The sequence below is a fragment of the Bufo bufo genome, chromosome 6 (assembly GCF_905171765.1).
Source record: "Bufo bufo chromosome 6, aBufBuf1.1, whole genome shotgun sequence".
NCBI classification, from domain to species: Eukaryota; Metazoa; Chordata; class Amphibia; order Anura; family Bufonidae; genus Bufo; species Bufo bufo.
In genome coordinates this window covers 285783991-285799987 of record NC_053394.1, presented here as the reverse complement: position 1 = coordinate 285799987, position 15997 = coordinate 285783991, and the positions used below count along the sequence as shown (strand labels likewise).

At 40.0% G+C, this 15997-nt stretch overlaps 1 protein-coding gene across 3 annotated transcripts in view; it reads left to right on the top strand.

Annotated features, from left to right (window-relative positions):
• Nucleotides 1-11706, top strand: part of ADAM11 (ADAM metallopeptidase domain 11) — a 115194-nt gene extending 103488 nt beyond the window's left edge. The window contains exons 20-27 of one of the 3 annotated variants that reach the window (XR_005779850.1): nt 254-317; nt 2590-2689; nt 3237-3356; nt 6619-6657; nt 7076-7190; nt 7558-7648; nt 8078-8095; nt 10212-11706. Coding sequence is in view for 2 of the 3 variants with exons in the window: in XM_040437471.1 (XP_040293405.1) it covers nt 254-317; nt 2590-2689; nt 3237-3356; nt 6619-6787; nt 7076-7190; nt 7558-7648; nt 8078-8095; nt 10212-10227 (693 nt within the window). In the remaining variant the exon portion in view is untranslated. Of the gene's footprint in view, nt 1-253; nt 318-2589; nt 2690-3236; nt 3357-6618; nt 6788-7075; nt 7191-7557; nt 7649-8077; nt 8096-10211 lie in introns of all 3 variants that reach the window. The other 2 variants (XM_040437472.1, XM_040437471.1) reach the window with 2 other exon arrangements.
• Nucleotides 11707-15997: the final 4291 nt, after the last annotated feature.

The window sequence follows — 15997 nt, the reverse complement described above, 5'->3', positions numbered from 1 at the left end:
TTGTTGGGTTTATACCCTATTTTTTAAATTGGTTCATTGCATGCATCTCATTGACAGCTTGTAGTTAGTCATGGTTTTTCTCTGAAGGCATGATTTGAATGCCTTATTTTTTGTTTCTTTTTATACTTGAGAAAAATCGACAAACATATTATGAAAAAAGAATAATTGTTTAACTTACACTATGTGATAGAATTATAAATTTTTTAAAAGATGTTTGATTTTATTGATAAAAACAGAAATGTATGCTTAACAGGGTCGATGCTATGGAGGCCGTTGCAAGACCAGAGATCGTCAATGCATTGCACTATGGGGACGGAGTAAGTGTGACCTCTGTAGCTAAATCTATCAGATTATTTTAGTTTCCTCTTGCTCTGTTTAGCCCTAGTGCATAAGAAATAGATTAAATACACAGCTGAACTAAAAGCAATAGAGTGCAAAAATAAATGACATGCAATAATCAAGGGAGAGATAGGTGGAGAATGGCATATGGAAAGTCAAAGTCTAGGAATGGATCATTGTTGATGACAGAGTTTTGACATGGAATAAATGCTACATATCACAAGCATAATAAGCCAGATGCACAGAGATCATTTTGCAAGTACTATACTGTGCGCTGTTATCCTTGATGATGGATACAGGGGATGGTATATCATGTACTGCAGACCTTAAAGGGGTTGTTCCATGAAAAATATTCTACAGTGTTCAAACCAGCACCCAGATCTGAATATTTTTTTAACTGCATGTAATTAAAATTTTGCATATCCATTGAGTTATTCAATAAAATCTGTACAGCGCCACCTGCTGTTTATTCTTTCTCTTATTTCTTTGTCCTGCTCACTGAGAAGGCCGCACATGCTCAGTTTTATCCTTTAACTGCCTCCTGAGCTGTGAGAGGGAGAGAGCATGGACACACCTTCTGAGCTGTGATAGTGAGATCTGAGACACTCCCCCTGAGCTACATCAGAAAAGACACTCCCCCTGAGCTGTCAGCTTGATATAAATCTAGCAGAGCAATGGATGGGGAGATCTCTGGATCCATGTGAGGTACAGGGCTGGTTCTTGCTTTGTTAGAAAGGGATTTTCATGTACTATATGATGTCTGATTTTCATTTTTTACATTAATCATGGGATAACCCCTTTTAGGCTACCTGCACACATTGGTATTTGTATGCAAAAAATCAGTGTGAAAACCGCGTAAAAAATGCATATAAATCCACACTATTTATCGCATTTTTTTGTGCGGTTTTTATGCCGTTTTTGGTGCGAGTTTTCTGTTTAACAACCCTATTGAAGGCTATAGGAAAACTACTCTACATAAGGTGCAAAATTGCACAAACAACTGATATGCTGTGGATTTCAAAATCTGCATTGCAGGTCAGTTTCCGCACTTACCAAATACGCAATGTGTATATGAGATTTGGCAAATCTCATTCACTTTGCCGTTACTGTATTATGCTGTTTTTTTTTTCCTGGATGAAAATGAGTGCAGAAAAAAACGCATGTAATCCTCAACGTGTGCAGTCTTAGTGTACCGTTACAGGGTCCTATGCACACAGAATGGCTATGTACATTAGGGAATTGCTCAAAATACAAATCTCCAGTATACTAATGTGATGCCAAGAGTGGAGCTTTGCTTTTAAAATGCCATGTCTTCACATCCACTTAAAAAGATGATAAATGAACTGAAATCTTGGTTAAAGCTTTAGACATTCTGAAATTCCTGAATAGCTCTACGGCCCTTTCACACAGGCGAATAGGCGGCTGAAGAAGCATTCGTAAGAATGTTTGTTCCCAATCATTGGCCGTATAAACATGTGATCAGATCACATCTTTTATGCAGACATAGTAAAAATCATCTTTTATGTGGCACATAAATCATTGTTTGTAAACAGCAATCGCAGGGCTGATCATTCATCCCCATACAGAGGATATGATTGCCGCATGTAAATGAAGCTATCACCTCCACTTACAATCAGGCGATTATCAGGGACGTTCCTCCCTCCCAATAATTGCCTGGGCTTCAGCCCATATAATAGAACCTTTTCTGTATATTTCCTCATTATCTACTAGAATCATCTTGTATTGTCCAGATCGCTTCCATTAAATCTCAGTAGTAGTCTCCTGCCTCAGGACAATTAAATTAATAAAAAAATCACTCTTTCCAGTTGTTTATTGACCTTCGTAAAATGATCTTATTATTCTCACTGCCTCCTAAAGTGACTTATGTCAGACTGAGCCAGAATCAGGAGAGGAGTTTTCATTTAACATGAAGTTTATGGGATTTGGCAAACATATAAATGAAAGATCAACTTAATCACTGTATAAATTTAGAATATAAAGAGGCCAATACCTAAACATTATAGTTAGTGTGTCCCTATATTGAAAACGAAGGCACCTTGCAGGTTTCATACATGCTTTAGCACTGTACATATAAAGACTGATGTCCGTAGTCTGGAAGAACTGATGGTACATTTGCAGCATCACACTCAAGTAATCAAAGCTATTTTTCGGTCCCATCTATTCAAACAGTGTGACAAATCAAGAAGATGGACCTTGCAACATCTAATGTACCGTTCTTACTTTTTCTAGGTGAATCAGACAGGTTCTGCTATGAAAAACTAAACATTGAAGGGACAGAGAAAGGCAACTGTGGAAGAGATGGCGATAACTGGATTCAGTGCAGCAAACCGTAAGTGAGAACAGCGACCTGATTACGCAATCTCTATTGTATGACCTGACTTAGGGCAGCGATGAACACCGTAGGGTACATGCACGAGGTGGGTATTACGTGTAGATTCACCACACGGATATTTGTTCGGACAATCCACAGCATAATACAGTACCACCCAAGGCAGTAGCACCTAAGTAAATGAGAATTTAAAAATTTTATGTACACATTTTGGAAATATTCAGTGCAGAAATTGACCTGAGGTGCAGATTTTGAAATCCGCAGCATATGAATTTTTTGCATGGATTTTCAGGCCAGGTTTTTGCCCTTTGCATTATCTCTGGCAAATCCCAATCAAAATCCGCTAGTAACACATATGGATTTGGTGTGAAAATGCAGTGTGGTGTGAAAATGCAGTGAAGACCACACGGAAAAACTGTATAACTGCACTGCTGTGTGCATGTATCTCTACAGTTGACTGGTAGTCATTACTTGTTATAAGCAATTTGAGGTGTGGGGTACAGTATGCTGTACAGGTGTTCAGAGATGTCCTCTTTCTGTCCATTAGAGATGTGCTCTGTGGCTACCTCCTATGTTCCAATATCTCTGGATTACCAAGAATTGGAGAGCTGAATGGTGACATCACAAGTATGTCTTTCTATCACCAGAACAGATATATTGATTGCAGGTAAGACACAATCATATACGAGTCCTTTTAAAAATGCCAACTTTCTGCCCATAATGAGTGCCGATCGATGAGATGCAAATCTGTCATTAATGTGCCCACTCATACCCCCTCCTCACATCCACTTTACACTATGTCGGCAGCACATCCCCTGTTTACATGGGGAAATATACTGCCAACCAGCAAGTAGTTTTTATGGACGCATGAGCAATGACAAGTCAGCGCCTTGTTGGATCATGGCTTCCTTACATATGATGGGGAATAGGTGTCTGAATGAGCGATTGTTCCACTGATCAAAGCAACTGTTTAGGCTAGTTGGACAATACTCAATGAAGACGCCAAGAAGTCAACACAATGTGACATTACTGTGTATAAAAGACATTGGCGATGACATCTCAGGAAATAGATGGGTGGATCAGGAAGCCAGGAAAAAAGTTATGGCTCTAATTCAACAAAATTGCAGTACTTAAGCACAGATAACAACTATGGAATTTCCAGGTACTCCTGTGTAGTCAATGTATAGTTATTATTGCAGTCTTTGAAATCTCATGAAAGGGACATAACAAAATTTCAGTAACTTTCAACTCAATTATTTTTATTTGTTATTTTTAAAAGGCACCTGAGTTTTCAAAAAAAATAAAAAATTGCATAATGGCAGTGCTTCTTTGTACAATCATAACTGTTAATGTATTTTTCAGCCATATTATCCCCTGTTTCAGCTGCACAGCTAGATGCATTTCACTCAGAAGCAGGGGATGTATCTCTCTGTGGAATAAGCCAGCACCGTACTGCTGTGATGTTTTTTTCCTTACTTCCCACTGTTTGCTTTCATCTCTGTGGCTCACAGAACGGATAAGAAGGGGAAAATCACACTTATTGTAGGGCTCATTTACACGACCATAGGCCATCCATGTTAATCCTGTATAGTGGCGCATACCGAAACAGATAGGACTTGTCTTATTTTTTGTTGTGCGGAGTAACGTTTCGGGGGCCACGCCCCTTTAATCATGCATGAACCTCGAAACTTCGCGCAGCATGGGCAGCAATCCGTTCAGCGCTCTCAGGAATTCTATGCATTATAGCGATTTATTAATATGAAAAATAAATGGACTGAAAAATACAAGCAAAGCTTCAAAAGAGTAAATATTATTTATACCTCACGAATCACCTTTTGAATAAGACTAATACGACTGAGTGGATTATGTGGATATAATTGTGGAGCCTGAGTGAGGTTCTGAATCAGGTCGTGGTATACTACAGGTGGAGCAACAGTTGATTGTTGTGCGGAGGCCCGGACCCAAAAGCCCACGGAGGAGCTTCGTAGTGCTTTCATGGGCTTCCGATCCATGCCTCCACGCTGTATCTTGCAGACCCATTCAATTCAATGGGTTTTGTGTTTGCGGTTCGCAATACAGGCACAGACGGCCTACCGTCGTGTGAATGAGCCCTTACAAAAAGGCAGGAGGCTCCTGTAATCTTTAGAAGCTTTTTAGGAGCAGTCCTTTTATCAGTCTAAGCATCTCAGATAGTTCTGAAACCCCCCCCCCCCCCCCACTTCACCTCTGCCGCCTCTGTTACTAAGGATGGATCTTGCCTGCTGATAACAGGCAGAGGAGTAGGTGAAAGTGAGACCCCTAGTGGCCATGATTTGAGCTTTTTTCAGGTGGATACAGGCATATTTTTTTAGATTAATCAGATTTTATTAAAGTTTTCATCAGATTAAACTTTACAAAATAACAAAAACTCCTTGTAGGAGCTCCATGTCAACTTATGACAGTACTGGTATAAGATATCATGACATCAAGTACATACATAAAGTGCATAACATTGTCGATGCTATTCCATTCTGTCATAATCTGCTGCTCAGTTTGTCAACCAAGCACATAAACCTAACTGAAAAAATATAGAAACAGAAAGAATGTCGACAGGTAAGAAAGGAAAGAGGAGGGTAAGGGCAAGGGGGGGGGGGGGGGGAAGGAAGGGGAAGGAACCATATCCCTGTCACTAGGGGAGATATAAAGCCTGAGGCTTTCATCACCACCATAAACCAAAGTCATCCTACCTCATAAAGCCAGAAGAGAGAGAAAATCTGGGGATTCTATTGCAGTAGCCCATCCAGCCCATGTCTTGCTATATTTAGCCAACAAATCGAACGCCTCAGCCGAAATCTCCTCCATTCTAGCTATTTGTTGCATTTCTTGAAACCAATCCCTCATCGTGGGAACCTGTGTTGAGCGCCAGTATCTGGGGATCACTGTTCTGGCTGCTGTAATAAAAAATCTTAGTAAGGACCCCTTTTGAGACGACATAGATCCCGGAAGTATGGAGAGGAGCGCCACCTGAGGAGAATTATTCGCTGGTTTTGGAGAAATTTTATTAAATGCTTGGAATACTGAGTCCCAAAAGGGTTTAATCAAGTCACAGCCCCACCACACATGAAGCATCGTACCTCTTTCTTTGCAGAATCTCCAGCATAACTCTGAAACTGAAGGGAAAATTCTATGGAGTCTGACCGGGTATCTATACCAACGGGATAATATTTTGTAGTTCTTCTCTTGAGCGGCACACGCCATAGAAAGCTTATGAGAGTATAGGAAAGCTTTTTGACAATCAATTTCTGCTATGCTAGTACCTAAATCTGACTCCCAGCCCTTTATAAAATTCGGGCTGCCTTTATGTGAGTCCGTTAGAAGAATCTGATACAGGTAGGAAACAAGGTGAGTCGGTGGAGAAGACAAAGTAAACAATTTTTCAAACTCTGTGAGTGAGGCCCCGAAAGAACACTGTGCTCCCCTGGACAAGACGAAACATTTAATTTGCTCATATTCCAGCCAAGATATCCTCTTGTCCGGAAATTTAGTGGACATAACTGATAGAGACGGAAATGCACTTCCTTGGATCAAGTGATGAAAGCGAGGGTCGTCCGAGGTCCTAAAGCCCAGAAAATTAATCCCTACCCATTCCATCAGGGAATGCTGGGTTATGAAAAATAGGAGTGAGCGGGCTAAGTCCTCTGATACCCATCCCCTTATGGGTTAATGTGTCCCAAAGTTTAATAGTATGTTGTAATAAAAAGGAGTGGTTAGACAGGCATATTTATTTAATGAAGTGATTTAGAAATTTGCTATTTGCACCATTCTCTATTAAATGAAATGAAATTGTGTGAAAGTACAGTGACTCTTTAATATGTATCCTGCCCCCCTGATTATAACGTACCGTGGGAATGTTTTGACACCACAATGTTATGATGTTTTCTTACTTACAGAGGAGGACAGGTGATTCTACCAGATGGCTCAAGATTGGGGTATGTTGAGGATGGGACACCGTGTGGACCTAACATGATGTGTCTAGATCGGAAGTGTATATCAGCAAATGAGTTCAACTTTAGTACCTGCCCAGGCGGTGGACGTGGAGGGGTGTGCTCAGATCATGGGGTATGTTCAGTTTCATATTCTGGATGAAACTGCTTTCTTCCAGCACCAGGGCAACATTTGTCCATGAGTGGTGGGTGGTATTATACTTGAGCCCCAGAGACTTACAGTAGCTGCAATACCCAAAACACTCATGGGCAAATGGGGTGTTGTTTCTGGAAGAAAACAGCCATGCTATTCTAATCTCATGCAGATCTTTTAGTTTTAGGCACTAAAAGATCCTGATGCACGTTGGTCAGAACTGGCCAAAAGCAGGCTTAGCACCATTTAGATCCTCTCTGTCTTAATCAGGTTTGCAGTAACGAAGGGAAATGTATTTGTCATTCGGACTGGACTGGAAAAGACTGCAGTGTATACGATCCCGTTCCTGTTCCTAAAACCACTGGAGTTGTGGAGAGATCAAAAGGTACGTTATGTATTTCATCTATAAGTCAAGACTAATAGTACTCTCGGTCTTCATGGACTATCTAGTATGATGTTTTCAGGACCAATCATTGAATGTTTCATGAGAGAAGAAAAATGTCCACACAATGTAAATGTTTGCATAGCATCAGTAAATTGTTTCTGTTGGATCGTGGAAACAGGACAAATGTCCTCATAATTTCACTTGATGGAATGAGAACAGTAAAAAAAAACTTGAGAGATGAAAACTGCAATTTCAAATTGCGTCAACTGTGAACTTTCTTTGTCTATATATATATGATTTATAATAAGCCCTACAGCTTATTCTTCACTGGGGAATTACTTTTACTAAAACCATATTATTACTGCAGGTCCCAGTGGTACAAATATTATCATCGGATCTATCGCAGGGGCTGTGCTCATAGCTGCCATTGTATTAGGAGGAACCGGATGGGGTTTCAAGTAAGTAACCAACAGGTTATTTTTTTTACCAATCATTTTTAGAATTATGCAGAAAGAAGTTGAGAAAAATCCAGCTCCACTTTAAAGGAATGTGCGTTTATTCAGTTTGCGGTTAAAAAGTCATCCATGAAATACAAAATTTAGCAGTCTTGTCAAGACTGCTAAATTTTGTATTTCGTGGATGAGTTTTTAACTGCAAGCTGAATAAACGCACATTCCTTTAAAGTGGAGCTGGATTTTTCTCAACTTCTTTCTGCATTTGCTGCCCGCACCTGACACGGGCCATCCGTGCTCACAACTAAAGGAAGGGCAGGTGAGAGCTGCTACATTTCTCTTTTCCTATTTTTAGAATTATATATTGAGAAAGGGAAAACCTGACATTGTGTGTTAATAATGGTATTTCTTTCTTTCTCTCTTCCTATCTGCAAGGAATATCCGGAGAGGAAGGTATGAACCATACAATTACAGCCAATTGCTGTTCTTTCTGCACCCTGCTAATGACTCTATAGTCTGATCAGCATTACTCAAAATAGATATGTCAAATGTGAATCCTCTTCTAGTAAAAATCTAGAAATGTGAACATACGAAGACCATCACCCATCCAGAATTATTGCTGTTAAGTGCGGCCTAATTTTGCGGCTGGCTGCATACGGTAAAACCACACCCATGCTCAGCAACCAATGGCCGTGTGATTTTGCCGCAAAATCATCCGACAGTTGTTTGCTGTGGATGGACATAGTTTGCCCGCATGTAGCAAGCTACCCTGCTGGGCTGTACTCTAAGGGCCCATTCATTTCAACGGGGCCGCAAAAGATGCAGACAGCACATGGTGTTAGTTCTGTTCCACGGCCCTGCAAAAAATATACAGCATGTCCTATTCTTATCCACAATTGTGGACAAGAATAGGCATTTTCTGTATAGGGCCGGCTGTGTGCGTTCCGCAAAATGCAGAACGCACATGGGCGGACCGCAAAACACCCACGGAAGTCTGAATGAGCCCTTATTCATCCAATAGTAACTGATGAAACGATAAAATCTGCTACATCTGTCCATAGGCTGTGTTTGCAGCTCATGGCCATTGAAAGGAATGGCGATGAACTGTAATACCAGACAGAGCTGTTAGAAAAACCACTGCCTTTGCTGTGTAGTAGTCCCAAGCATGTGGGAGGGGTGAGACTTATCCTCGGGACAGGTCATCAATATCAAAACGGTGGGGGGTCCGACACCCTGCACCCCCACTAATCAGCTATGTCAGGCAGGCGCTGGAAACTATACAGTGTAAGAGATAAAAGCAGAAGGCTTCGTACACCGTGTAGTGGTCATGCCTAGGTATTGCAGCCTTCCATACACTGTATATTTTCTGGGGTCAATTGCTGCTCTAAACAGCTGATTGGTGGGGGTGCCACCTATCTAATGTTGATGACCTATACTGAGGATAGGCCATTAATATCTATGTCCTGGAAATCCCCTTTATGATCAGGCTGGAAAAGGTCTTAATGACCATCAAAATATTTATTTATTTATTTTTTTAACTGATGTGGCTGCCTGGAGCATTATTTTATGCCGGAGAAATATTGGTATTTTTTTACATTGTTCAGTGGTAAATATAAATTAAAGTGTAATTTATTATTGCTGCGGAAATATAGAAAAACTAATTTTTTTTACAAGTTTCACAGTAAATAACCTGATAATTTTATTCTTCAGGTCATTACGGTTTTATGGATTTTTTAATTTTTTTTTAATCTAATGTGTGCACAATAAAATGCATTTTACACTGGAGATTTTATAATGGAGATTTTTTTTTTGAGGGGGGAACATTTTTTTATTACCTTATGGCATTTTAAAAAAAAATCCCATTATGGGATTAATGTTTTATAACTTAATTTCACATTTATAATGTATTAACAGACTCCTATATGCTAATACATTATGCTCTGTGCCATTATGACACAGGCTGCTATTAGGGCAACGATAGTGTGCCCTGACAGCAGGCTTACAGTGCAGACAGCCCTGGAGACCATCATAGGTCCCCAGGGCTGATTGAGCATTGCTCCCCCAGCTACGATCAGGTCACTGGGAAACCTGTTGACCCGATTGCAGGAGGGAATCCCTATTGATCATACTGCTGTATGGATCATGACGTGATCAAAAGATTAACAGCCAGAGTTGGCGCTTCCACTGACCCCGGCTCTTATGCAGGAGGCTGCGCTAAGAACTTTTAGTAATAGCTCCTTCTTAGTGCAAAACCGCTTCAGCAGCCCAAAAGACGTTGTTGCAGACTGAAGAGACCTGCACCGTCAGAAGACAGTGGGCGGTCGTTAAGGGTTAACCCCTGTTAATGTTCTACAGCAATTTAATGGTACAAAGTAGTACATTCAAAAATCTGAAAAAAGATAAGTTTGGTATGGCAGGAAAACGTTCTTAATTTTTTCCATGTAGATAACAAGGACCAATGGCACTTCCAATAAAGTTGGTGGCTACTCAGTTTTTTTACTTTACTATGATGACTGTCTGGAAATGATTCTTTGCATTGTACAAACAGCTTCCTCTGCTTGTTTTCCAGGTCTGGAGGTGGATAGCGGTAGCATATCCTTGGTGACACCTTCTCTCGCCATTTGTCAATCAATATTCTCTATCATTCCCATGACACCTCTAGGCCTTGCTTGATAAAGCAAAGATGATGATAATCCATTGGAGTGAGAAACGAATGACAAGTCTGCAGCAGGGACCACTACAGTGAATATTTATGGGAACTTTCTCCCTGTCTTCCAGGATTGGAATTAGGCTGTCTCTCTGGGACAGTAATAGACTCCAACATAGCAGGTTTCTGTTGGCAGAAGCCGTATTGAACTTGTCAGTCAGTCCCGAAGGCTGCCGCTGCAATTTAAATTCAAGAAGGATTGACCCTTTAAAATGTGTCACTGCCAATCGTACACTTTACTGGGAAGGAGCGACCACTAAAAACAAGCCAATTATCCTGAGTACATTTTAGTTTTTACAATGGCTTCAACTTTTTTTTCTTTTTATTGGTCACCTCATTGTTATTTGTAGATTGAGACAATTTAAAGTATATTTCCAGCGGCGGACTGGGGACTAAAAGTGACCCTGGAAAAAAATAAACTAACTGCCCCACCTTCTGTCCAAATTGACAGAAGGCGGGACAACACAAGTAGTCATGGAAGTAGGGCTGGCAATATTGTAGTGCAGCACAAAATACCGCCCCAGCAGAACCAAATACCACAGTGCAGCACTAAATACTGCCGCCCTCACCACAGTATTCCACTGTATCACCGTCCTATGCGACTGTTAGCCAGGTGCATAAGTACCTGATACTCCTAGCATTGATTAATAATGAGAGCATCAGATCGTTATGTACCCAGCCAGCAGCCGTCAGGAGGACATCCGCCCACCAGGAAATTTCCCTGTAGGGTCTATGGCCAGTCCGCCCCTGGATATTTCTGAGGCTTCAGCATCCCAAAAGCTTGTGAATATTGGCTCAACTAATAAAAAAACCTGGCACTCATGAAGGTGAAAGGGACGATTTAAATGTCACTGCCATTAGGAAACTGATTGTAGGAGGGACTGTTCTTAAATACAGCATTGCCATGGGACCCCATGTACCATCCTGGAATTTAGCGCTTAATTAAATTACTGCCATGAATAAGCTTTGATTCCAGGTACCAACTTCTGCCTTTATACCCAGTGGTAGAAGAAGGTTCCAACTAACAGTGTTTCCTGAAAATAGTCATATATATGTATAATTTTAAGAATATCTATAACATTCAAATATAAAAATAAGAAAACTGATAAAAATCCCCCGTTGATTGCACTAATAGATTAAGCAGATGGGAAGGGTACGGGATGAGTTTATAATTTTTACGGGATAGAAAGACCAATAACTACACCACCCCTGAAAAACATAGAATGCATTAATACTGGATTATGATGCAGACTACTCAAACTTTTAATAACACAGCTAACCCTGGCTTACGCCAACTGTATTCACATTTTGAAAAAAAACAAAAAAAAAATGGCAAGATATCAGATATCTCTTGCCTTGAATGCAATGCTGATATAAACACTGCTGCCTGCAGCCGGCTATCTGATTACTGCATGGATAAATCTGTATATGACACCATATTCCTAATGAGGCGCTGGAGATTGGTTTTGTTACCCCAAGTCAAAATACAGAAAGAACAGAAAGTCCATATATGAAGAGGTTCTCACTAAGTTCCTAAACCCGATGTAAAATCCATCAACTTGCGTTGTCTTCTTGGCTCCAACATCACTAGAAGCGTTCATGTCGTTCTCCAGACCAGACATTTGCCATCATTATAGATGAGCAACTCACTGCCAAGATATTTTCCGTTCCAAGTATCTGCACAGAATACAATACAACATATAGACAAAAGACTGTACTTGAGGCAGCACAACACTTCAGGAATACAGCTCGACCAAGAGTGAAATGGAAGGAATCATGCAGCTACTCAAGAAAGATCATACATAATATGGATGCTACACAGCACAAAACGTGGTACCCAGCAAGGAGGGGACACAGCACAATGGGTTAGAACTTTCCTCAAAGGATCATAGATTTGTGCTAAATGAAATGAATATTAAATAACCTTGGAAAATGGAGTACCTGGCATCTGTGAGTACTGAAGATGGAATCATCAGGAACACTTGGATAAATATAGTCTATCTAGTCTATTACTTGGATCCAGTCCAGAAAGACTCTTTTACAATGCAGCTCTGAATGTCTTTCTTCAACAGTGGGTTGGGTGAGCTTGGTTAGGTAATTGGTTTTTGGGACTGAAGCAGAAGTTGGGGTCTTAATTTCTTTTTTTTTTTAATACAACAAAAAGAATAAAGTGAATGTTCTCACAATGATGGAATTAGAAGAAGTTGTTTGTTCCAAATTCTTTTTTGTATACATCTAGGGAATAACTGATTGGTGGTGGTCGAACTGGTGGGAGACAATGAATGGAACAACAGGGTTCATGCTTGGCCTGCTGCTCCATCAGGATGGGAATGTAGGATCTCTGTTCTCGGGACTGGTAGGGTTTACAGTGGTCAGACCCTTATCAATCATTTAGTTATCCCGTATCCTGTGGATACGGGATAATTTTAATACTTGTTATAACCTCTTTTAGCAAGGGGTCGGGTGACCCCTTTAAGCATGTGACATCATCAAAGTACAAACCCACCTTTGAACACCATATATTTTTATAAATCTAATTAGGACCAAAATTGTGTGCCAATTACGTATTATACTTTGAAAGCAGCTGGTGCACTGTTTTTCATGAGATTTAGACAGCCGTATCAGAAAAACAACTCCAATCGCTATAAATATATGTTAATATACAGTATGTATATATATATATATATACACACACACTATATTTTTTGCCCTATAAGGACGCACCTGCACATAAGACGTACCTAGGTTTTAGAGGAGGAAAATAAGAAAAAAATATTTTTCATTAGACCTCAGATCAGACCACCAATCATGCCCCCAGTGTTAATAAGACCCCCACTCAGACCTCACATCAGACCCAAAATGTTAATAAGACCCCACTCAGACCTCAGCTCAGACCCCCACTGTGAAAAGGACCCCCATTCAGACCTCAGATCAGACCCCCGATTTGAATGACCCCCAATCAGACCTCAGATCAGAGCCCTACTGTGAATTAAACCCCCATTCAGACCCCAGATCAGACCCACAATGTGAATAAACCCCATTAAGACCCCAGTTCAGATCCCCATGCTCACACAAACAAAAAATCAACTTACTCCTCCTGCTCCAGACACCGCCGCTCCGAACATCTAGTGCTCTTCCTGGTCTTGATACAGCACTGTGCTGTGACTCGACTTTGCACAGTATGAGGTCATACAGCCGGCAGGAGAAGACTAAGAAGCAGTAAGTACAGAGCTTGGGGAGCGCTATATTCACTGCTTCCCGGTACTTCTGTACTAATGAGAGCTTCCATAATGGAAGCGTTCATTAGTATTCACCCTATAAGACGCACTGACTTTTCCCCCCCACTAGGGGGAAGGGGGGGTAGTGAGTCTTACAGGGTGAAATTTTTTTTTTTATATATATAGTTATATTTATATCCAATATAAACAAAGTTTATGACATAATGCACTCACATGCAAATCTCAGCAAAATGTTGCATACATTAAGACATCAGAAAATTGCACTTCATTTTTCAGTTCCATTCTTAGGCTACTTTTACACTTGCGTTTTTGCCTGATCCAGCAAGGGATCAGCAAAAACACTTCCATTACTGATAATTCAACCATCTGCATCTGTTATGAACGGATCCGGTTGTATTATCTTTAACATAGCAATGACGGATCCGTCATGAACACCATTGAAAGTCAATGGGGGACGGATCCGTTTTCTATTGTGTCAGAGAAAACAGATCCGTCTCTATTGACTTGCTCCGTGGGTCATGCCGGTTTGCTCTCCGGTATGGGAGCTGAACCAAACGGAACAGAATGCATTCTGGAGCGTTCTGTTCAGTTATGTTTTGTCCCCATTGACAATGAATGGGGAAAAAACGGAAGCATTTTTCTCCGGTATTGAGATACGTCAATTCTAGAAAAGAGAAACGCTAGTGTGAAAGTAGCCTTAGATATGGGTATTCTGGCGTTCAGATAAGAAACTTGAAAGAAGGTTCCAGCATCATTACACACCGAGCAACACCCAGACTTTTATTGCAGCCTGTTAACAATTCGTTCATAAACTTATAGTAGGAATAGTAAAGGAATTGCACAACTTAAAGTAATTTGAAAGATACATGGACAATGCAAGTAGTTACTAAAATAAGTCAGGAGAGGACACAGGTCCTCTTTAAAATATCACAGGGTGCACAATAATAAGAGACACAGTAGAAAATCATAAAAAAGTCTCACATATTGCAAAATATGGATACCGGCAGTGTGCATCCCGCACTTTCCTCAGTCCCCGTTATAGAAATGCCTATTCTTGTCTGCAACACGGACAAGAATATTTTCAATAATTTGCAGAATGGACAGCACATGGATGATAACCGTGAGCTGTCTGCATTTTTTACAGCCGCAATGAAATGAATGTGTCTGCCTGCAATAACAAAAAAAAATTGCAGATCTGACGCGGACAAAAAAATACGGTTGTGTGCATGAGGCCTGAGAAAGACTATTTATTTTTAGTTTTACCATGGCATTCATAAGGCAATGCAATAAAATATGATTAAAAGTGAAATAATCTCCCATTCTACAACAATAGGGTGGGAATCACAGGATTTAATAAAAAAACCTAGAAATAATGCACGAGCACATAAATGGAACAATAAAAATAATTAGATATATTCTGTTGCTGGCCAGATGATTTTAAATTGCTTCTTTCGCCACATGAGGTCACCATTTCTATTGTGTAATAGAAGTCTGTGACTAAGATTTTGTTCTTTGCTTCATGGCTTTAATTACCAAAATAAGGTATGGCTATAGTGCACATTTTTGCAGACATTAACCCCTTGGATACTGGAGGATTTAGCATTTTCATTTTTCTTCCCTATCTTTCTTAAGCCATTACTTTTTTATTTTTCCGTTCACATATCCATATAAGGGGTTATTTTATGCAGTACAAGTTGTACTTTCTAATGCCACCATTTAATATGGCATGTAGTGGAAAGGGAAAAAAAAAATTCCAAATGGGGTGGAATCGGGAAACAAAATGCAATACCTCCACTGTTTTACGGGTTTTGCCCTTTAGTCGATCCCTTTGGGAAAACCTGACCTGGGTCAGTACGAATCCAAGGATACCATTATATGTATAGTTTTTTTTTTTATGTCTAAATAGTGTAAAAATAACGTTTTTTTTTTTTTTACATCACCATATTCTGAACCTCCATTAATTTTTTGTAGTTTTATCTAGTTTTACGGGATGATCTGTAGTTTTTATTGATACCATTTTGCCGTATATGTGACTTTTTTATCACATTTTATTACATTTATTTGGGTAAGAGAAGCAATGAAAAAATAGCGAATCAGCCATTTTGACCCTTTTTTCCATTACGCCATTCACCACATTGAAAAAATATTTTTATATTTTAATAGTACGGGTGTTTTCAGACGCGGTGATGCCCAGGATGTTTATATTTTTTGTTATTTATGTATTTATTTTTTTATTCCACGGAAAGACTCACTTTTTCTTTATTCTGTACTATTATGTTTCATATAGATCCATAATGGTACTAGAATTGCTCATTTGTTATGTTGGCCTGCCACCTGCTGGACAAAATAAGAATTTCAGCTCCAATACCCTGGGTCTCTTTAGAGAGATCCAGCATATTGAAACCAACT